This window comes from Photinus pyralis, unplaced genomic scaffold, assembly GCF_008802855.1.
Source record: "Photinus pyralis isolate 1611_PpyrPB1 unplaced genomic scaffold, Ppyr1.3 Ppyr1.4_LG2, whole genome shotgun sequence".
NCBI classification, from domain to species: domain Eukaryota; kingdom Metazoa; phylum Arthropoda; class Insecta; order Coleoptera; family Lampyridae; genus Photinus; species Photinus pyralis.
The window spans coordinates 18559322-18574365 of NW_022170403.1; the positions used below are offsets into that span (position 1 = coordinate 18559322).

The following is a 15044-nucleotide window of genomic DNA, read 5'->3' on the forward strand; positions in this document are numbered from 1 at the left end:
ATCCACCATTTTATAGGTATGTAAGTAGGTATGCATAATAGGATAGTCAATAAGTAACGTTTTAAAAGTCAAAATTTTTCTAGTCCTACTTACATAAAATTTTGGAGGAAGTTGTAACGCTCAAACCCCCTCCCATGAGTGGGCCTCTGATATTTTAAACATCTGATATAATTATTTTCATTGTTTTGTTGCCTGGAATAGATTTTTTTTTAATTCATCACAGCCTACATGATTAGGTAAAATAAAAAAAAAACGTTGGTATAACTGGTATCTTATTTTCAATCTTATGATATGATAGCTCGTTGAAGAAAGAATTAAAAAATCTATCAAATAATCTAAAAATCCAATATGGCGCCTATTTTACTTTAGAAAGTTGGTAAATGTTCCTGAAAAGTATCCATCTTGAATTTGTGTTTAACATCAATTCTAAATGAAGCCTATCAAAGACAGTAACTGTTATATAAAACTTTTTTTTATATCTCTTATAATTCCGATGATATAAGGCATTAAAGGAGATGACCAATTTTAGTTTTTTTGAATTTACGTCGAACTTATTCGACATTTTGAATTTCCAAAAGGAAAGTTTAAATAAGGATCTAAAACTGCAAAACATTGTCCATTTAACCACTTCGCTATCTTTAATAATAAGAAAGTTACCCATGCAATCCCACGCGATCTGGGACACACTGTATATTATTTAGCATTTTTACATTTCCCCAGACTAATGATCGTTGACACAGGACTCCTATCTATATAAATAAAAATGAATATTTATCTGTGTTCATGTCTCTTTATTTTACTGTGAGCGTTCATCCGAATGCAATGAAACTTTATAGAATGGTTGGACGTATGCCCGCGAAGGTTTCTGATTTAGTGAAATACTTTCCGAAATTCCCACCGCAACAGGAACGGGATTTTAAAAACCTGCCTTGAGTCTACATTCGATTTACGCATTTGCGACCACTTTTTGGCAAGTTGAGCATATCTTCGAACAAAAAAATTGTAGAACCAATGCAAATTGTGAAACGTTTGGAGGTGCATCTCCCATATGAAACATTTTAGACATTTCTGCTATTTAAAAAATCCTTTTTATTTCCCTCTGCCAACCACTTTTTTGACACTTAATTATTAGACCCTGTATGTACAGGGTGTGGTTCAAGCGAGGGTTCAAGTTCGTGGCTCACCATTGGGATCTCCGTACCGGTGAGAGATACAGTGTAGGTTAAATGAGGGTAAAGTTGCCCCATTTTGTGAAACCCGCTTAAAATTTACCTTCAAACAACAGAGAACCTGCAGCTTGATCTCCAGTGTATTTTCCAAATTTTGGAATGGTAAGGTAGGTGCTCCAACAAATTGCTTAAGAATTTCCAATGAACGTCTCGGTATCAATAGTTATTGCAAATTTTCCAATGCAGTTTCGACATCTGTAGAGAATCTGTCTGAGGATAATCACGAGGATATCTATGGAAATGTGAGGATATTCAAGGGCGATCCGTGGGTTTCTAATGATGTCTGGTGGACTTACACATGAAATTTTGGTATACATGGTGTTCATTTGGAAACCTCCCACCACGGATTTATCGAAAACCACTGATTAAAGGAAAAAACGCCGAGACACGTCAAAAGGTTTGTCAAAGGGGACAACTTTTTAACCAAAAACTACTTCACCCCCTTTCACCCTCTGCCCTCAGGGTCATTCCATTAAAAATTGTAAATGACAAGTGGTATCAAGTAATAGCTTCTTTGAAAGGTCTTTCGAAGTCCTTTTGATTTTTTAAATTTGGTCGATTCGTTTACGCGAATATTACAAAAATCTTTATTTAACTTATTTTATCAACCTATCTTAATTTGTTGAAATAGAAAACAAAAACAAACGAAATTATCACTTTTTATTTCAATAAGTGTTCAACTATATGGGGCCACTTGAAATCTATTGTGTTTACTCCCCATCCCCAGCCTGAAAGTTTGGATAAACTTTGTCAACGCATTATCGAAAACTGCCATGTTTTTGAAAATGTCCGTCACGAATTTGAACATCTCCTAATATCATTGTTTGGCCAAAAACAGGTAACAGAATAGTTGGAACACTTCTTGAAATAAAAACTGATATTTTCATTTGTTTTTGTTTTCTAATTGATATTAAATAAATTAAATAAAGATTTTTCAAATTTTCTCGAAAACGAATCGACCGATTTAAAAAATCAGACGTCATAAAGTACTTTAAAAGACCTTTCGAACAAGCTATTACTCCAGACCACTTTTATTTGAAACTTTTAAGGAAGTGACCCTGGGGGGCAGAGGGAGAAAGGGGTTGAAGTAGTTTGTGGTTGTCTCCCATGACAAATCTTTTGACGTGTCTTGGCGTTTTTTCCTTTTTTTCAGTGGTTTTCAATAAATTCGTGGTGGGAAGTTTCAAATGACCACCCTGTTTAACATGTTGTGTGTGATCTTTAAAATAACGCTTTTTGGTCTATAAATATTATGTTTTACCAGCCCATATTCTCAAATACAGTGCATTTTTATCAAGATACACCTCGAGAAAAACTAATATATTATCACAGCTACCCATTTTGAAATAGTCCGAAAAAGCAATTAAGATAGAAGCTCACTTTTCCCGAATCTGATTAAAGGAAATTGAAGCTACTATTAACAAGACGTATATTATAGCAATAAATGAAAAGAAGAGACGCGTTACGCAAGAACGTGTAGGAAATCAGATCTACTATTCAACGTGCAACAAGTGTCCTATTCTGATGCTGTAACGGTCTGACAATAAATTTTCGTAACTTGTTAGATTTTCGATTGTAAATAACATTTGTTTAAGAATGAACTCGTAAACCTACACATAATGAAAGTGTCGTGGAACAACTACCATCATCATCCCACAATCGACACAAGAAGGTGGTACATTCACAATCGTACATGGTAGTAGTTAAGGTGCGGTTTCGAACGCGTTAAACGGTTCAAAACGCTTACGAAAACAATGATCTTGGCCGACCCTGACTATTAAGAAATTCATTCAATAGGAGATTTTTGACCTACAACCCCACAGGCACCTGTCGGATTGTAACGCGACTGGTTTTGCAATAAATAACGCAACCAAATTTGTCACTCCTTTTACCGTAAGAGTTGTTTGTTGTGGGCTGTTGGTAATAAGAGAAAGCAATTTAGGAAAAAATAAAATGTATAATGGGTGATGGTATCAGATTTTATAATGCCGACGATAATTATGACGAGCTATAAACATTCATCACTTGTGATTTGTTTCGATTTTTCTAGGGAGGACGCTTTGACTAGGCCATTTAATTTATTGAAATGAAAGTCAAACACTTTCGTTCAGTTAGTCTAATTTGGGTTAATTAAGAGCAATCAAATTTTGGTGAAACCAACATGATTCTGTCTTGCCATGTTCTTTACGCTATGGTTTTGCCATGGGATTATCGAAGGGATAGTGTTTGACAGGAACACCTCTGCCCAGAGATTATGGCAATGGTGGGACAATTATATGGTGAAATAAGAATTTTTTAGCGGTTAGTGGTCAAGGACCTTTTTGAAGTGACAACTTACCACATAAACCTACGATCAACTATGGGAGAGGGGTTATCTCCTAAGGGAAACGGTGTTTCATGGTCCCTCTGGAGAATTATTAAAAACATATCCCATCGGTATCAAACCCAAAACAATGTTTGGATTAACATTAAGATGGATCCATCTGGAGGTGTCTGCTACCCATCACAAGCAAGGTTTTTGAACCTCGCCCCCCTTAAGGAGCAAAAAAATAGCTGTCGTCCCCTAGTCGTTTAATAATGATTATAGGTAGTTGCTTTTGGTTGAGTTTTTGGTACCCTAACACACACTATACTTCTTAGACTCATTCGAAACCCGAATTTTGAGGGCGGCCGCCATCTTCAATTTTGTTAATGGGCCATTTACATTTTTTCCATTTTTCCAAACAAATCCAATCACTCGAACGGGAAAACAAAACGCTTTCCAATCATGTGTCGCAATGTCGCATGACCACGGTTGTCTTAAAAAAAATTCAAAATGGCGACAGCCCTCAAAATTGGGTAATGAAGAATTTTCTTTTCATTCCAAAACATGCATAACAGTGTCTCATTGAAGTCCTCCAAACTTGAAATTCATATCTCGTAACGTTTCAACCAGAAAGTCTTGTCCCATTACTTCGTAACCACCCTGTACAGACGTGCACATGCTATGCTTATTGGAAATGATTCAATTTAAGTAAAGCGCACATTTACATTCCCAAATTTTTTACATACAGTAAATGAAATACTTTGATAATTAGCGGGACCTTCTCCAATCCAGAAGGTATCTGGAGGTCCTGGATACGGTAACCTTAGTTGTATTTCGAGATGAATTCCGCGAAGTAATTTTAACACTCCAGCATTTACCTCTGCACGAACGAAACAGTTAAAGACATTAAACAAAGGCAGATTCATACACAAACAATTGAAGTCGCTAATCAAACTAAACGAGTTTACACATCGAAGGAACTGGCCAATATTAAACAAATCAAAATATGAATAACATTTAAAGTGAAACAATTAGATAATAAGCAAATTCAAGGGTTACCTACTCCTAGTTACAAATAGCTGAAGTCAATACAAGTCACAATAAAATTAACAATTACAATTAAAATGAAGTACAGTATTACCTTTTGTTATGGCACAAATATTACACAAAGCTTGACGATTAAAAATCAACTGGACTTTTACTAAACGCAGAAAGCAGTGACGCTAAATTTTACAATGGACCTGTGAACCAATGAATTACAAAATGCAAAATCAGCACTATTTTCTTCATATACAGATTAACATCGATTAAAAATTGCTGATATAAGGAAAGGGCCCCCAAATATTTTTGTAGACGGGCCTCTAAAATGAAGTTACGCCACTGGAAGTACCAAAAAGGTTTAAAACTAGATCACACAACCTTCAATGTTTTATTCATCGTTTTCTCGTAATTCAATTCCTTAGTATACTGAATTGAAAAAAAATTCTATTTACGTCTGATTAGGATTGCAATAAGATTAGAAGAGTGTCTTAAAAGAACGGTGTTTCTTAGAAAAGTTTATTATTTTCCGACCTAGAATAAGAATATGCATAATGCAATAAAAAGTGTAGCTTTCTATGTGAAAAAATTAAGTTGCCCGACGCTTGAGTCTTAATTGCATCTTTAAATGGGGAATATTTTTATATATATCATTTTTTGATATTCCCGCAATAATTGACTGCCACAAAATAAATGGGACACACTGTATATAATTTAATTAAGTGACTGTCAAATATAAGATTACGAAACTGGTAGTCACAAAGTTTACCACAACTCGTAAAAGGAATGACCGCTACACTCCAATTCATCTCTTATGCAGATGCGGTTAAACCCCAATAAATCATTCCCTGAAACTGATATCTTTTCTAGGCAAAAATGCTTGTGTAAATCTTAGTTCGGACACCCTGCTTAAATTAGTCATTGATTCTTTTATTCAGTGTTTTATTAAAAAATCTCTTGATCTATATCTTTTGCTGGCATTTCGCCAAGGAAACGCGAATACTATCAGAGAATACTACAACAATCGGAGAACAAATGAAGAGATATGTAACTAATTTTTACGGATAATACGATTTGAAAACTCAAAACTTTTGTGCTCGTTTTTACCTGCGAAGTAAATGATTAAACTGATTGTGTTCCATTTGGAAAGTTTCGAATTGTTTAGGGGATGCATCTTCATTGTTTTTAAGATCGAGATCTTTGTTTCTATAAAGGCGTGTAAAAAATAGCACGTAGCGAGTCACAAAAAAAGACACTTTTCAAACCAAAACAACGGTTACGAAACTTGGCATATCGTGGGTGGTTTCTTTAACAGTACCATTAGTAGGTATTCTGGTATAAACGGGTTGTTGCGTAAGAATTTCAAAGTTCATGGAACTATTAATTTAGACGTCTAACCCCTTAGATGGCTACGATTAAAGACGACCCGTAGTAGCTTTTCGGCGTTTCTTTTGTTCGATTCCGATATTAAAATTCCAAATGTGACAAAGGCAACAATGCATCTAATTTACATTATTTACTACCTCACGTAAATAACATTTTCTATTGAATTCGATTTTTAAAAATCGTAATTCGTTCCGTTGGCGCTGTACCAATTTCAAGCGTCGACGCCAGATAATAAGCGCCATAATAAAACCATTACCGCTTTCATTGACCGCCATATGTTTCCAACCCCCGAAAAGTATTCGGGACTACCGTGATTAACACAACAAAAGGAAAGCTGAATGAAATTCCCCCTGAGATCATCATCCCTTGCCGACAACCATCAGGTGTTGAACAGACCCCTTCTGCGACAGGCGCCATATACTGACGCCACTAAAAAGGGCATTCGTTGCCGGTCTCATTCAATACTTTTTTTTCGTACCAACCCCGTTGAGAGTATGCTAATTATGCGGAAGGCAACGAGACGATGCCTCAGAATCTTATTGTTAATTTCATTTACTCATTCACACGTGTCTCTCGGGCACGGCGCCCATCAAGGCTAACTTCATTTATAGACAATTTGTAACCGAGACCGACTTTATTCTCTTTCCTCTCTTAGTCAAAATTATTACCAAGTAAATTACTTACTTAATTTTATTTTCTTTCGCTAAATTTTATATCGCCCGTTAAATCTTACGTAGTTTTGTTAAATTTTTGATTGATTTTGGATGAGAGTATCCTATTTTTAGATGATCATCCGAAGGCCAACAGGAATATTTAACAATTTAGAGAATTTTTTCTCTGATGTACGGCCTAAGAACTTTCGTCTCTATTAATTTTAACATGCTTGCTCGAAGAAGAACCATACTAGCGGTGTGCCACCATTCCAGCAATTGATTCTGTGTCTATACGTTTCCTAACGTGGAGAAACCAGGGTGCCTGTAAGATATTGCAAACTGTTTGCAAAACGATCACACAGGCCCCTAAGAAAATGAAAGTGACCTTTTTCTTTCTAGAGCACCATCACAGGGCGGTGGCGGGGTTCCCGTGGATATAGGTATGATCCAGTTGGAAATGACCAGAGCAATAAATCAATGCAGTATTCACATATTAGAGGCCCGGTTTTGTTGTGAATTAATAGTATTAGTAAATGGGGTAACAGCGACGCGGGATCGGAGGGGAAACCCGGCGCTATAGGTGCCGTCGACATCGTCGCGTCGCGTCGGCGTTTCTCTAACCTGTCGTCAGCATTTTAGGAATGCGCTCGTTATTGAGGCAGTCTATTGGTCAACTGTCATAAATTTGCGGCTTGTTTAAAAAATATAAAATCTATTAGCGAAGGAATGTTCAAAAAGTCGGCGAATTGCGTACAGGCGTCGCCAATGGCGCGACGTTTGTCTTCGTCCTGAAAATTTTTGGCTCTCGCCGAAAAGTTATGGGAACAATTATCGGGCCTCGCTCCTGTAGCCTATGCAATAAACAATTTTGCTATCGGTATTTTGATCAGTCTATTTTTAGGATGCCTAAATTAATGTTCCGGCCTCGTCTATTATTAATTTTTAAAACTCTTCTGTTTACAGATCGAGCGCCAAGTGAGGTTCCTTTAGTATGCCGAGATACATTTCCAGGGTCACTCACCACTGATGGCGAAGGTATGTACATTTCTTTTCATTTTATAGTCAAAACTATAAAAAATAACAGCAACTTTGTCAATGATAATGATCGCGGAATATAAATAGAAGGATGTGTACGAGAACTTGTGGAATTGCAAATTAAAGTCGATCATCGACTTACATAATAATCTGCACAGTGGCGATTTATTGATTATTATCGCCAGGAAAAACCTTTCAGTATCGAATCTGGTAAAAAATAAGAAAGTAAACATATAGGAAATTCTTTACAAATAGCATGACATCATAGTGTGCCCGCTCTCTTTAGACAAGCCTCCGTTCAAGGTGACCAACACTTCTCATACAGATACAGGCCCCAAGGGATTTTCGGATTAGGAATTCGTAATTTAAATGGGATCATTTTTTCCCAATAGATTTCACTTGGAAAACATTGGTACGCCACATCATGATGTTCGTCGTTCCAATGTCAACTTGGTGCATGGTTTTGCAGAATTAAAACAATTACCTAGACATTGCATTTTGCCAGAACAATGATGCAATCGTTTATAATGCGATGGGATGAGTATTATTCCATCACGTTTTTACCTCACGGTCGACACAAAGTAAAATTTCCGGTACTGATCCTCGCCAATTTTGGTTTTGGTAACAGTAAAACGAACCTCATTCTAATGAAAGGAACTTTCAATGTAAAATTCAAAAGCACAGCTATCAGCTGAATCTCAGTTCGCTACTTAGACCAGGAAATTTTGACAGTAGGTAGGGAATAGCCTAAAGGATCATATCTATATTATATCAAAGAGGGCTTTCACCCTGAGAGTGATTGCAACTCCATCTCGCCGATGGAAATTTATTATTCTAACTCGACCACAGCAATAGAATGAATACATTTTTATGCATTTTGACAAAATTGCTAGGTTTTGTAATATTTTGAATTTAGTTTCCGCGCAACTTGTTCGCTGATGATGACACTGGGGGTTGGTTACAACTTATTTTAGGGGACAAAGATTACCTTCATTACCTAAAAATTACCACCATTTCCCCAACATATTTCTAATACTGCCTTAAGTTTCCCAAATTTCTTCGTTTACTGCCCTTTAGAAACCTTTTATTTCCTTAAAATTTCATGTACATTTTCTTAGCATCGCATTTCCCAAAATTTCCTCTAATTTCGTCCATTTTCTTACATATTTCCCAGATATTTCCTGGAAATTTCCTGTACGAGGGACAAGAATTTCCCTCGTGATTAATCCCTCAGGGTTTGGTCACCGCTCATTTTAGGGGACGAAGATTTCCTTCATTGCCTAAACATTTACACCATTTCACTTAATTTCCCAACATTTCTAGCAGTGTCTTAAATTTATCCAAATTAACACAAAATTTCTCCGATGACTAACGTTACTTCCGGTTACTTCCCTACAGAAGATACCATTTATTTCCTTAAAATTTCCTCTAGATTTTCTCAGAATTTTCTCGGAATTTAAATACATTATAGACATATTTTATGTACAGGATGTCTCCATTATTTGTAGTGCTATCAAAAAAGTAATGTAGACGTCATGCGCTCTTTTTGGGTCAAACTTAAAATGGTAAAATCAAAATTTGAAAATATTCGCTCGTTTAAGTTTAACAGATACGGAGGAAAATAAAAAAATGGCAATTTCACAATGACCGTCTATTTTCTTAGTTAAAAGAAATACAGAAACATGTTTATCGTAAAAGATTCTTTATAATGATATTATTATGTTATTATCTCTATTATTACCTATTATGAATTTGGCGTTTTCAAAATTAGTATACGGGATCAGCCAAAAAAGTTATAATCCTACCTAACCTCATTTTTTTAATGGAACACCCTGTATATTTTAATCTACAGACAGTATATTAAATTATCTCCTCAAAATATAACACTAACAAATTAAAAAATTCAATATTGATTCAAAAAAGATTAAACAAATTAAAAAAATTTAAAATCTGTTTTTTAATTTTTTGAATTTTTTTAAATCACATGATTATTTTTTGATGATGTTTATTATAATAATTTTCCGTTTTCAAAATAAGTATACGGGGTGAGGTAAAAAAGTTATAGACCTAACCTCATATTTTTTGGAACACTATATAATTTTACCTACACAAAATTCTTTCTTCTAATATAATATGAACAAATTCCAAAAAATATAATATCGATAGATTAGAAAATTTTACCATTTTGACCCAACACGTAACGTTTATATTCCTTTTTTGATAGCTCTAACAATTACGTTGTGTCGAAAATGGGACACACTGCACCTATTGAAATAGTCGAGGAAGTCGTGTTATATTGCAAAAATTAACATACAAAAAAAAGAAGTCCGCTAAAACAAACTCAATATTTATTTCCCTGGCTTTAGCAAATTGTTGTGTGCTAGCTGGACAGTAGCTAGTATTATACTTCATTAACTGCATAATTTTTTTTTTTTAAGTTAATTTCTGCCCCAAACATGAAAACAGTATTTCCGCAACAATTGAAGGAATATAGTACGAAATATGTCTAGAATATTTTAACGAATCCAAAAGGTTAATTAATAGGGTGTTGTATGTAAAAAAAGGTTGGAATTGGTCACTGTTACATGATGACTGACACGACTTATTTTAGGGGACAAAGGTTTCCTACGTTTTTTAAAAATTGCCATTTCCCTTAATTTCTAGCCTTGCCCTAAATTTCCCCAAATTTACATAAAATATCTCCGAATTAACGTGAAGTGAGTAACGTTAAGTACCTATTTCCTTAGAATTTGCTCTAGGTTTCTCCAGAATTTCCTCAAGATTTTCATCTTATTTCCTGAAAATTCCTTATATTTCCCTACAATTTCCTCATTACTTTGAAATTACCTCATATTTCCCCGAAATCTCTTAATATTTCCCCGGAATGTGTGCTAATTTCGTCAATTTTCTCTCTACGAAATTTCCTAAACATTTTCTCAGAATTTCTTCGGAAATTCCTCGTATTTCCTCAAGATTTCCTAATATTTAGCTAGAATATCCCCATTCCTTTGAAATTGCTTCCTACTTCCCCAAAAATTTCTAATATTTCTACAAAATGTCCTAATTTCGTCCTAATATTTCCCAGCTATTTTCTTGAAATTTCCTAAACGAGGGACCAGACTTTCCCTCTAAGTTTTCTTCTAGATTTTCTCGGAATTTCCTCGGAAATTTTTCTTATTACCTCAAAATTTCCTAATGTTTCCCTTCAATGTCCTCAGTCGTTTGAAATTTCCTATTTCCCCAAAAATTGTCTAATATTTCCTTTGAGCCTACTCACCCTACAAATCTTCATTTCAACACCACACAAGGCCGAAAGAAAAAGAATCTTTTTAATTTCCTTTAAAGTTCCTCTAATTTCGCCCTTTCCTATAATTCCCAGCTATTTCTTCGAAATTTCCTATGTGAGTGACAAGTATTTCCCACGTGATCAACCCCTCGTGATGACAGCTTTACTTTGGAAATGCGTTCGATACTATAATATACATTTGCGGTTTATTAGTGTTTTTGTCTTATTTTTTGTAAATTCTGTAGTGAGGCAGTAGGAGGTCATAAGGAAAAAATCTGTACGTTCCTCAAAAAGTTCTATACATAGTTCTTGAAATGTACTGCGCATGGTAGCTTTTAAAAATGTAAGGCAAAAGTCAAGATGAGAGTCTTTACCAAAAAAAAATGTTTGTGAATGTCCATGAAACTTTATCTTGGCACTAAAAATCTACCAAGTCCTCCCAAAACTTAGGGACCCTACCCCTTTCCGGAGGTAATCCGCAGGGGGAAAATTTTAATAAGTGCACATTTCACACACTAGGCGAATGAAGGAAAACAACTTCCTCGTAGAAATTTTTTAAGCTCTACAAGATGGCGCTTTGAGAATCCATCATCAACTTCATATTTTTATATGTACGGGAAAAAAGTACTTACTGTATTGAGTAGCATTTTTCCTTACGAGCACCATGATGTATGGAACAATATGATGCTTGTTGTTAAAAATTGTTTATTCAGAATCAGAAAAAAGGTTTGTTATTAAATGTTTAACATTTTGGTGTAAAAATGTTATTTGAGACCAATATAATTATTGTATACCTACTCTATAATATTACCATCACAAAATATGCTAGTTAGTGTTTTTATGCAATGGTATCACTATTATATGCTATGTCATGCAAATAGAGAAAGTCGTTGCCGAACGATAACCGCTATGTAACGACATTGTTATGCGTTAGAGAATAGGCCCCAAAATATCTTCAAAACTGTAAGAGACGGACGGAAAAAATGGCCATGATAGTTAGTGGCATTCCAGAATGAGTTATGGAAAATGCGCTAATAAGAAAACTATGGACTGTTGGGAATATAAAATAACCGACATTTTCTTGTAGAAAATTGGCTAGTTCTGAAGATGTCCCAATAGTTCTTACGTGTGTGGAAGTAGAAAATAAAAGAAATATTCGGTAGAATTTCCCCGGAGCCCTACAACTAAAAGTCGACCCAAATTTCGAATCTGTTCTGTGTAGGTAGGGCGTAGGTAGCTACTATAATTATAAATAGGCGGGCGCCACTAAATGCGATCGAATTAATTGTTTAACGTAAAATCGTTCCCCTCGAAGATTACGTGCTGAATATTGACAATGTACAAAACAAATAGCGAGCAACGAACGGGGCCCTTTTTAACGCCTTGGGCAGGTGTGCGACATGGTGGCTGTCACCCTGGCGCCCGACATCAGACATTTACCCGTCGGATAATTCACGTCGGCGACGGCGGCGGGCACGCGGTAGCGTAACAATAGCTAATCAAAAATTTAGCTCATTTCGGCACGTACAATTAAAACAATGGCGAAAAAATGTCCCGTTAGGATTGTGCGAGTATTCGGCATGCAAATTTGGAATTCTTTTGTAATTTGTTAGCTGTAAAGTCTAATTTAGCTTGAAAAAGGAACTAGAGTATGGGAATGCGAAGTATTAAAAGTTTACCGTCACATATTCAAGGCGGCGTCACAGTTTAAGCGCCAGGCGCCAGTTTGTTTTGGAGAAGACAATACGTTCTATAAATGTTTATTTTTAACCGTCATCGTGTCGGCCATGAGTTTATAAGACTATTTTGGCGCCAATTATTACACATATGCATGCAGTAAATATGCAAGACCTTCAGACGCGGACAACAATATGCATTTTTTTTACTTCTGCTGCATTTATGCAAATGCCACAAGAGAGGACGAAGCGGAATCTTAAACCCTGAAAAAAATGAACTTCAACACCTGCTGATAGCGGCGTCCTTGCGTTGAAAATAAAGAATTTATGTCTTTATCGCACATGGCGCCAGTTCTGAAACATAAGCCGACGTCTGGCTACCTACATATTGCAATTTTAGTCAAAGGCGTACTATACCTGAAATATCGGCAATATAAATATCATTTTTTGCCAGTAGTGATGTTAATATTCTCTCGTCGTCCCAAATTAGGTTATCACAACTTGTGACCTCTTGTTTCACGATGGCGGTTGTTTTTGATAACTTTTGTTTATAAACTAACACAGGACGTGATGTTTATATTACACTGGGGAGTTGGTTTATATATTTATAAAGCCGTAATCGTTTGCTTTACTTGTACAGTGGAGGTGAAAAATGGCTGTTTCAAATAATTTGAATCCTCACTTATCATTTTTACCTTTTCTCCTGTATTAATTATCAATTTCTTGTGCCCGTTTTCTAATCTTGTTTTAGAGCTCTTTTGTTTTGCAGGTGTCTTGATTTATACATCTCTGCAACTGCAAAGGAAATGGTAGTCTCTGCCTGTCAATCCGGATGGTCGCGAACCTGATGGAAATTGCACCTATTTAGTCAATTTATAATGAATGAATTCGTCCGTTTTTTGGTTAGTTTTGGCTAAGATAGTGTTAGTTGTTCCAAAAATCAAAATTATTCGTACATTTCCCCTGACATTTCATGGAATATTGTTAGTTATCTGATAGGGTAGTTTATAAGCCGTTGTCTGTTATCATGTTTTCCTTGGTTAAAAAATTAAAGCCTTGAAGATTTTACAAAACCATCCCTTGTTTCTTATTGGTCAGTGTTACACCAACTTTAAGACCGGGAATACATCACAATTAATTCAGTGTCATTGTAATTGTTGTCATCATATACACTGTGTCAAAGATAAGGATTATTATCGTGCTGTAAAGAAATCCAGAAAATTCTCAGTAAACTGAAGATATCCCAGAAAAACGAGAACGATTTTGTTCCAACAGGATGGTGCACCTGCGCACAACCCCCAACGTAACATGCAAAGGTGCAATAGGCAAAAGATCCTCTGAAAATTAAGCGTTAATTCGCCTAAACTCTGAAGGGAAAATGGGTTTTACCTGCTCGACGACGTGTCCTTGCAATAACGCATGATAATTAAAAATAATAAAAAAATAATAATAATAAATAATATAATAATAATAAATAATATAAAAATAATTAATTACGGTTTTCCCCTTTCAAAATACGGGACCGATGTTAAAATTCAATTTTTTTAAGGGCGCATGTAACGGATGTAATCTTGACCAAATCGGAGGCTGTTTCTGTAACCCATTCAACTAATTACGCTTAATTGCATTTATCCAAATAGCCGGAATGAAATCTCCAAATTCGGCAGGCCAGCAATGTGCGTTTTGTTGCATGAAATCTGCGGTTAAGCGGCGAAATCTGTTATCACGTCGATATTTTCCTTAAACTGCACGCGACCTTGCTCGCTTTAAATTACCGTAGGCAACAAAACTTTGCTAATAATGGCTCAACGTGTCTGAAATTTTTCTTAATGGCGAGGGCTTTCGGGCACAACAATGTGTCTCAGTGGTAGAACGTTAGGATAAGAATTTTTCATCTGTGGCAGAGATGGAAATTTTCTTAGATCATTTTCGATCATTTTGCCGGCTACTCCGAATTAGGTTTTCCTGCGGTTTTCCTAATTCGTACCTGAGTAGTGTAGAACAATTTGTGACCCCTTCTGCAGGGGCACCTCTAAAAAAGCATTATGCGGGTCACTCTGTAGTTGGGCACAAGGCCCAGAATAAGAGAGGGACAATAAATAAATAAATAAATATCTTGACGGGAACGGTCACAAACGGCGAATTAATTGCATAAAACTGAACGCTAGAAATTAAATCAATTACTTTTAAGATTACAATTACCTAGAACCGACACTAGTACTTTCGACGCGACACTTTATTTAACGAAGCGATCAACATTAATGACTTCTAGATACCAGGTGTTCATCTACAGAGTGATCACTGAAACTGGCAATTTTCAAGCGGGTGCTTTGTTTCATACGTGCGCGATTTATTTTGTATGACACTTTACGCGTTCTTGTATTAGAAATTGTCTCATTTTCAATTAGTTAAGAACAGGGGCGGACTGACCCGGGG

General features: G+C 35.7%; 1 protein-coding gene across 1 annotated transcript in view; it reads left to right on the plus strand.

Moving 5' to 3' along the window:
• The window catches only part of LOC116164938 (mothers against decapentaplegic homolog 7-like), a 72864-nt gene extending 59254 nt beyond the window's left edge, over positions 1-13610 (plus strand). The window contains exons 3-4 of the mRNA XM_031479199.1: positions 7575-7646; positions 13378-13610. Coding sequence (XP_031335059.1) covers positions 7575-7646; positions 13378-13421 — 116 coding nt within the window. The 3' untranslated portion in view covers positions 13422-13610. The remainder of the gene's footprint in view (positions 1-7574; positions 7647-13377) is intronic.
• Positions 13611-15044: the final 1434 nt, after the last annotated feature.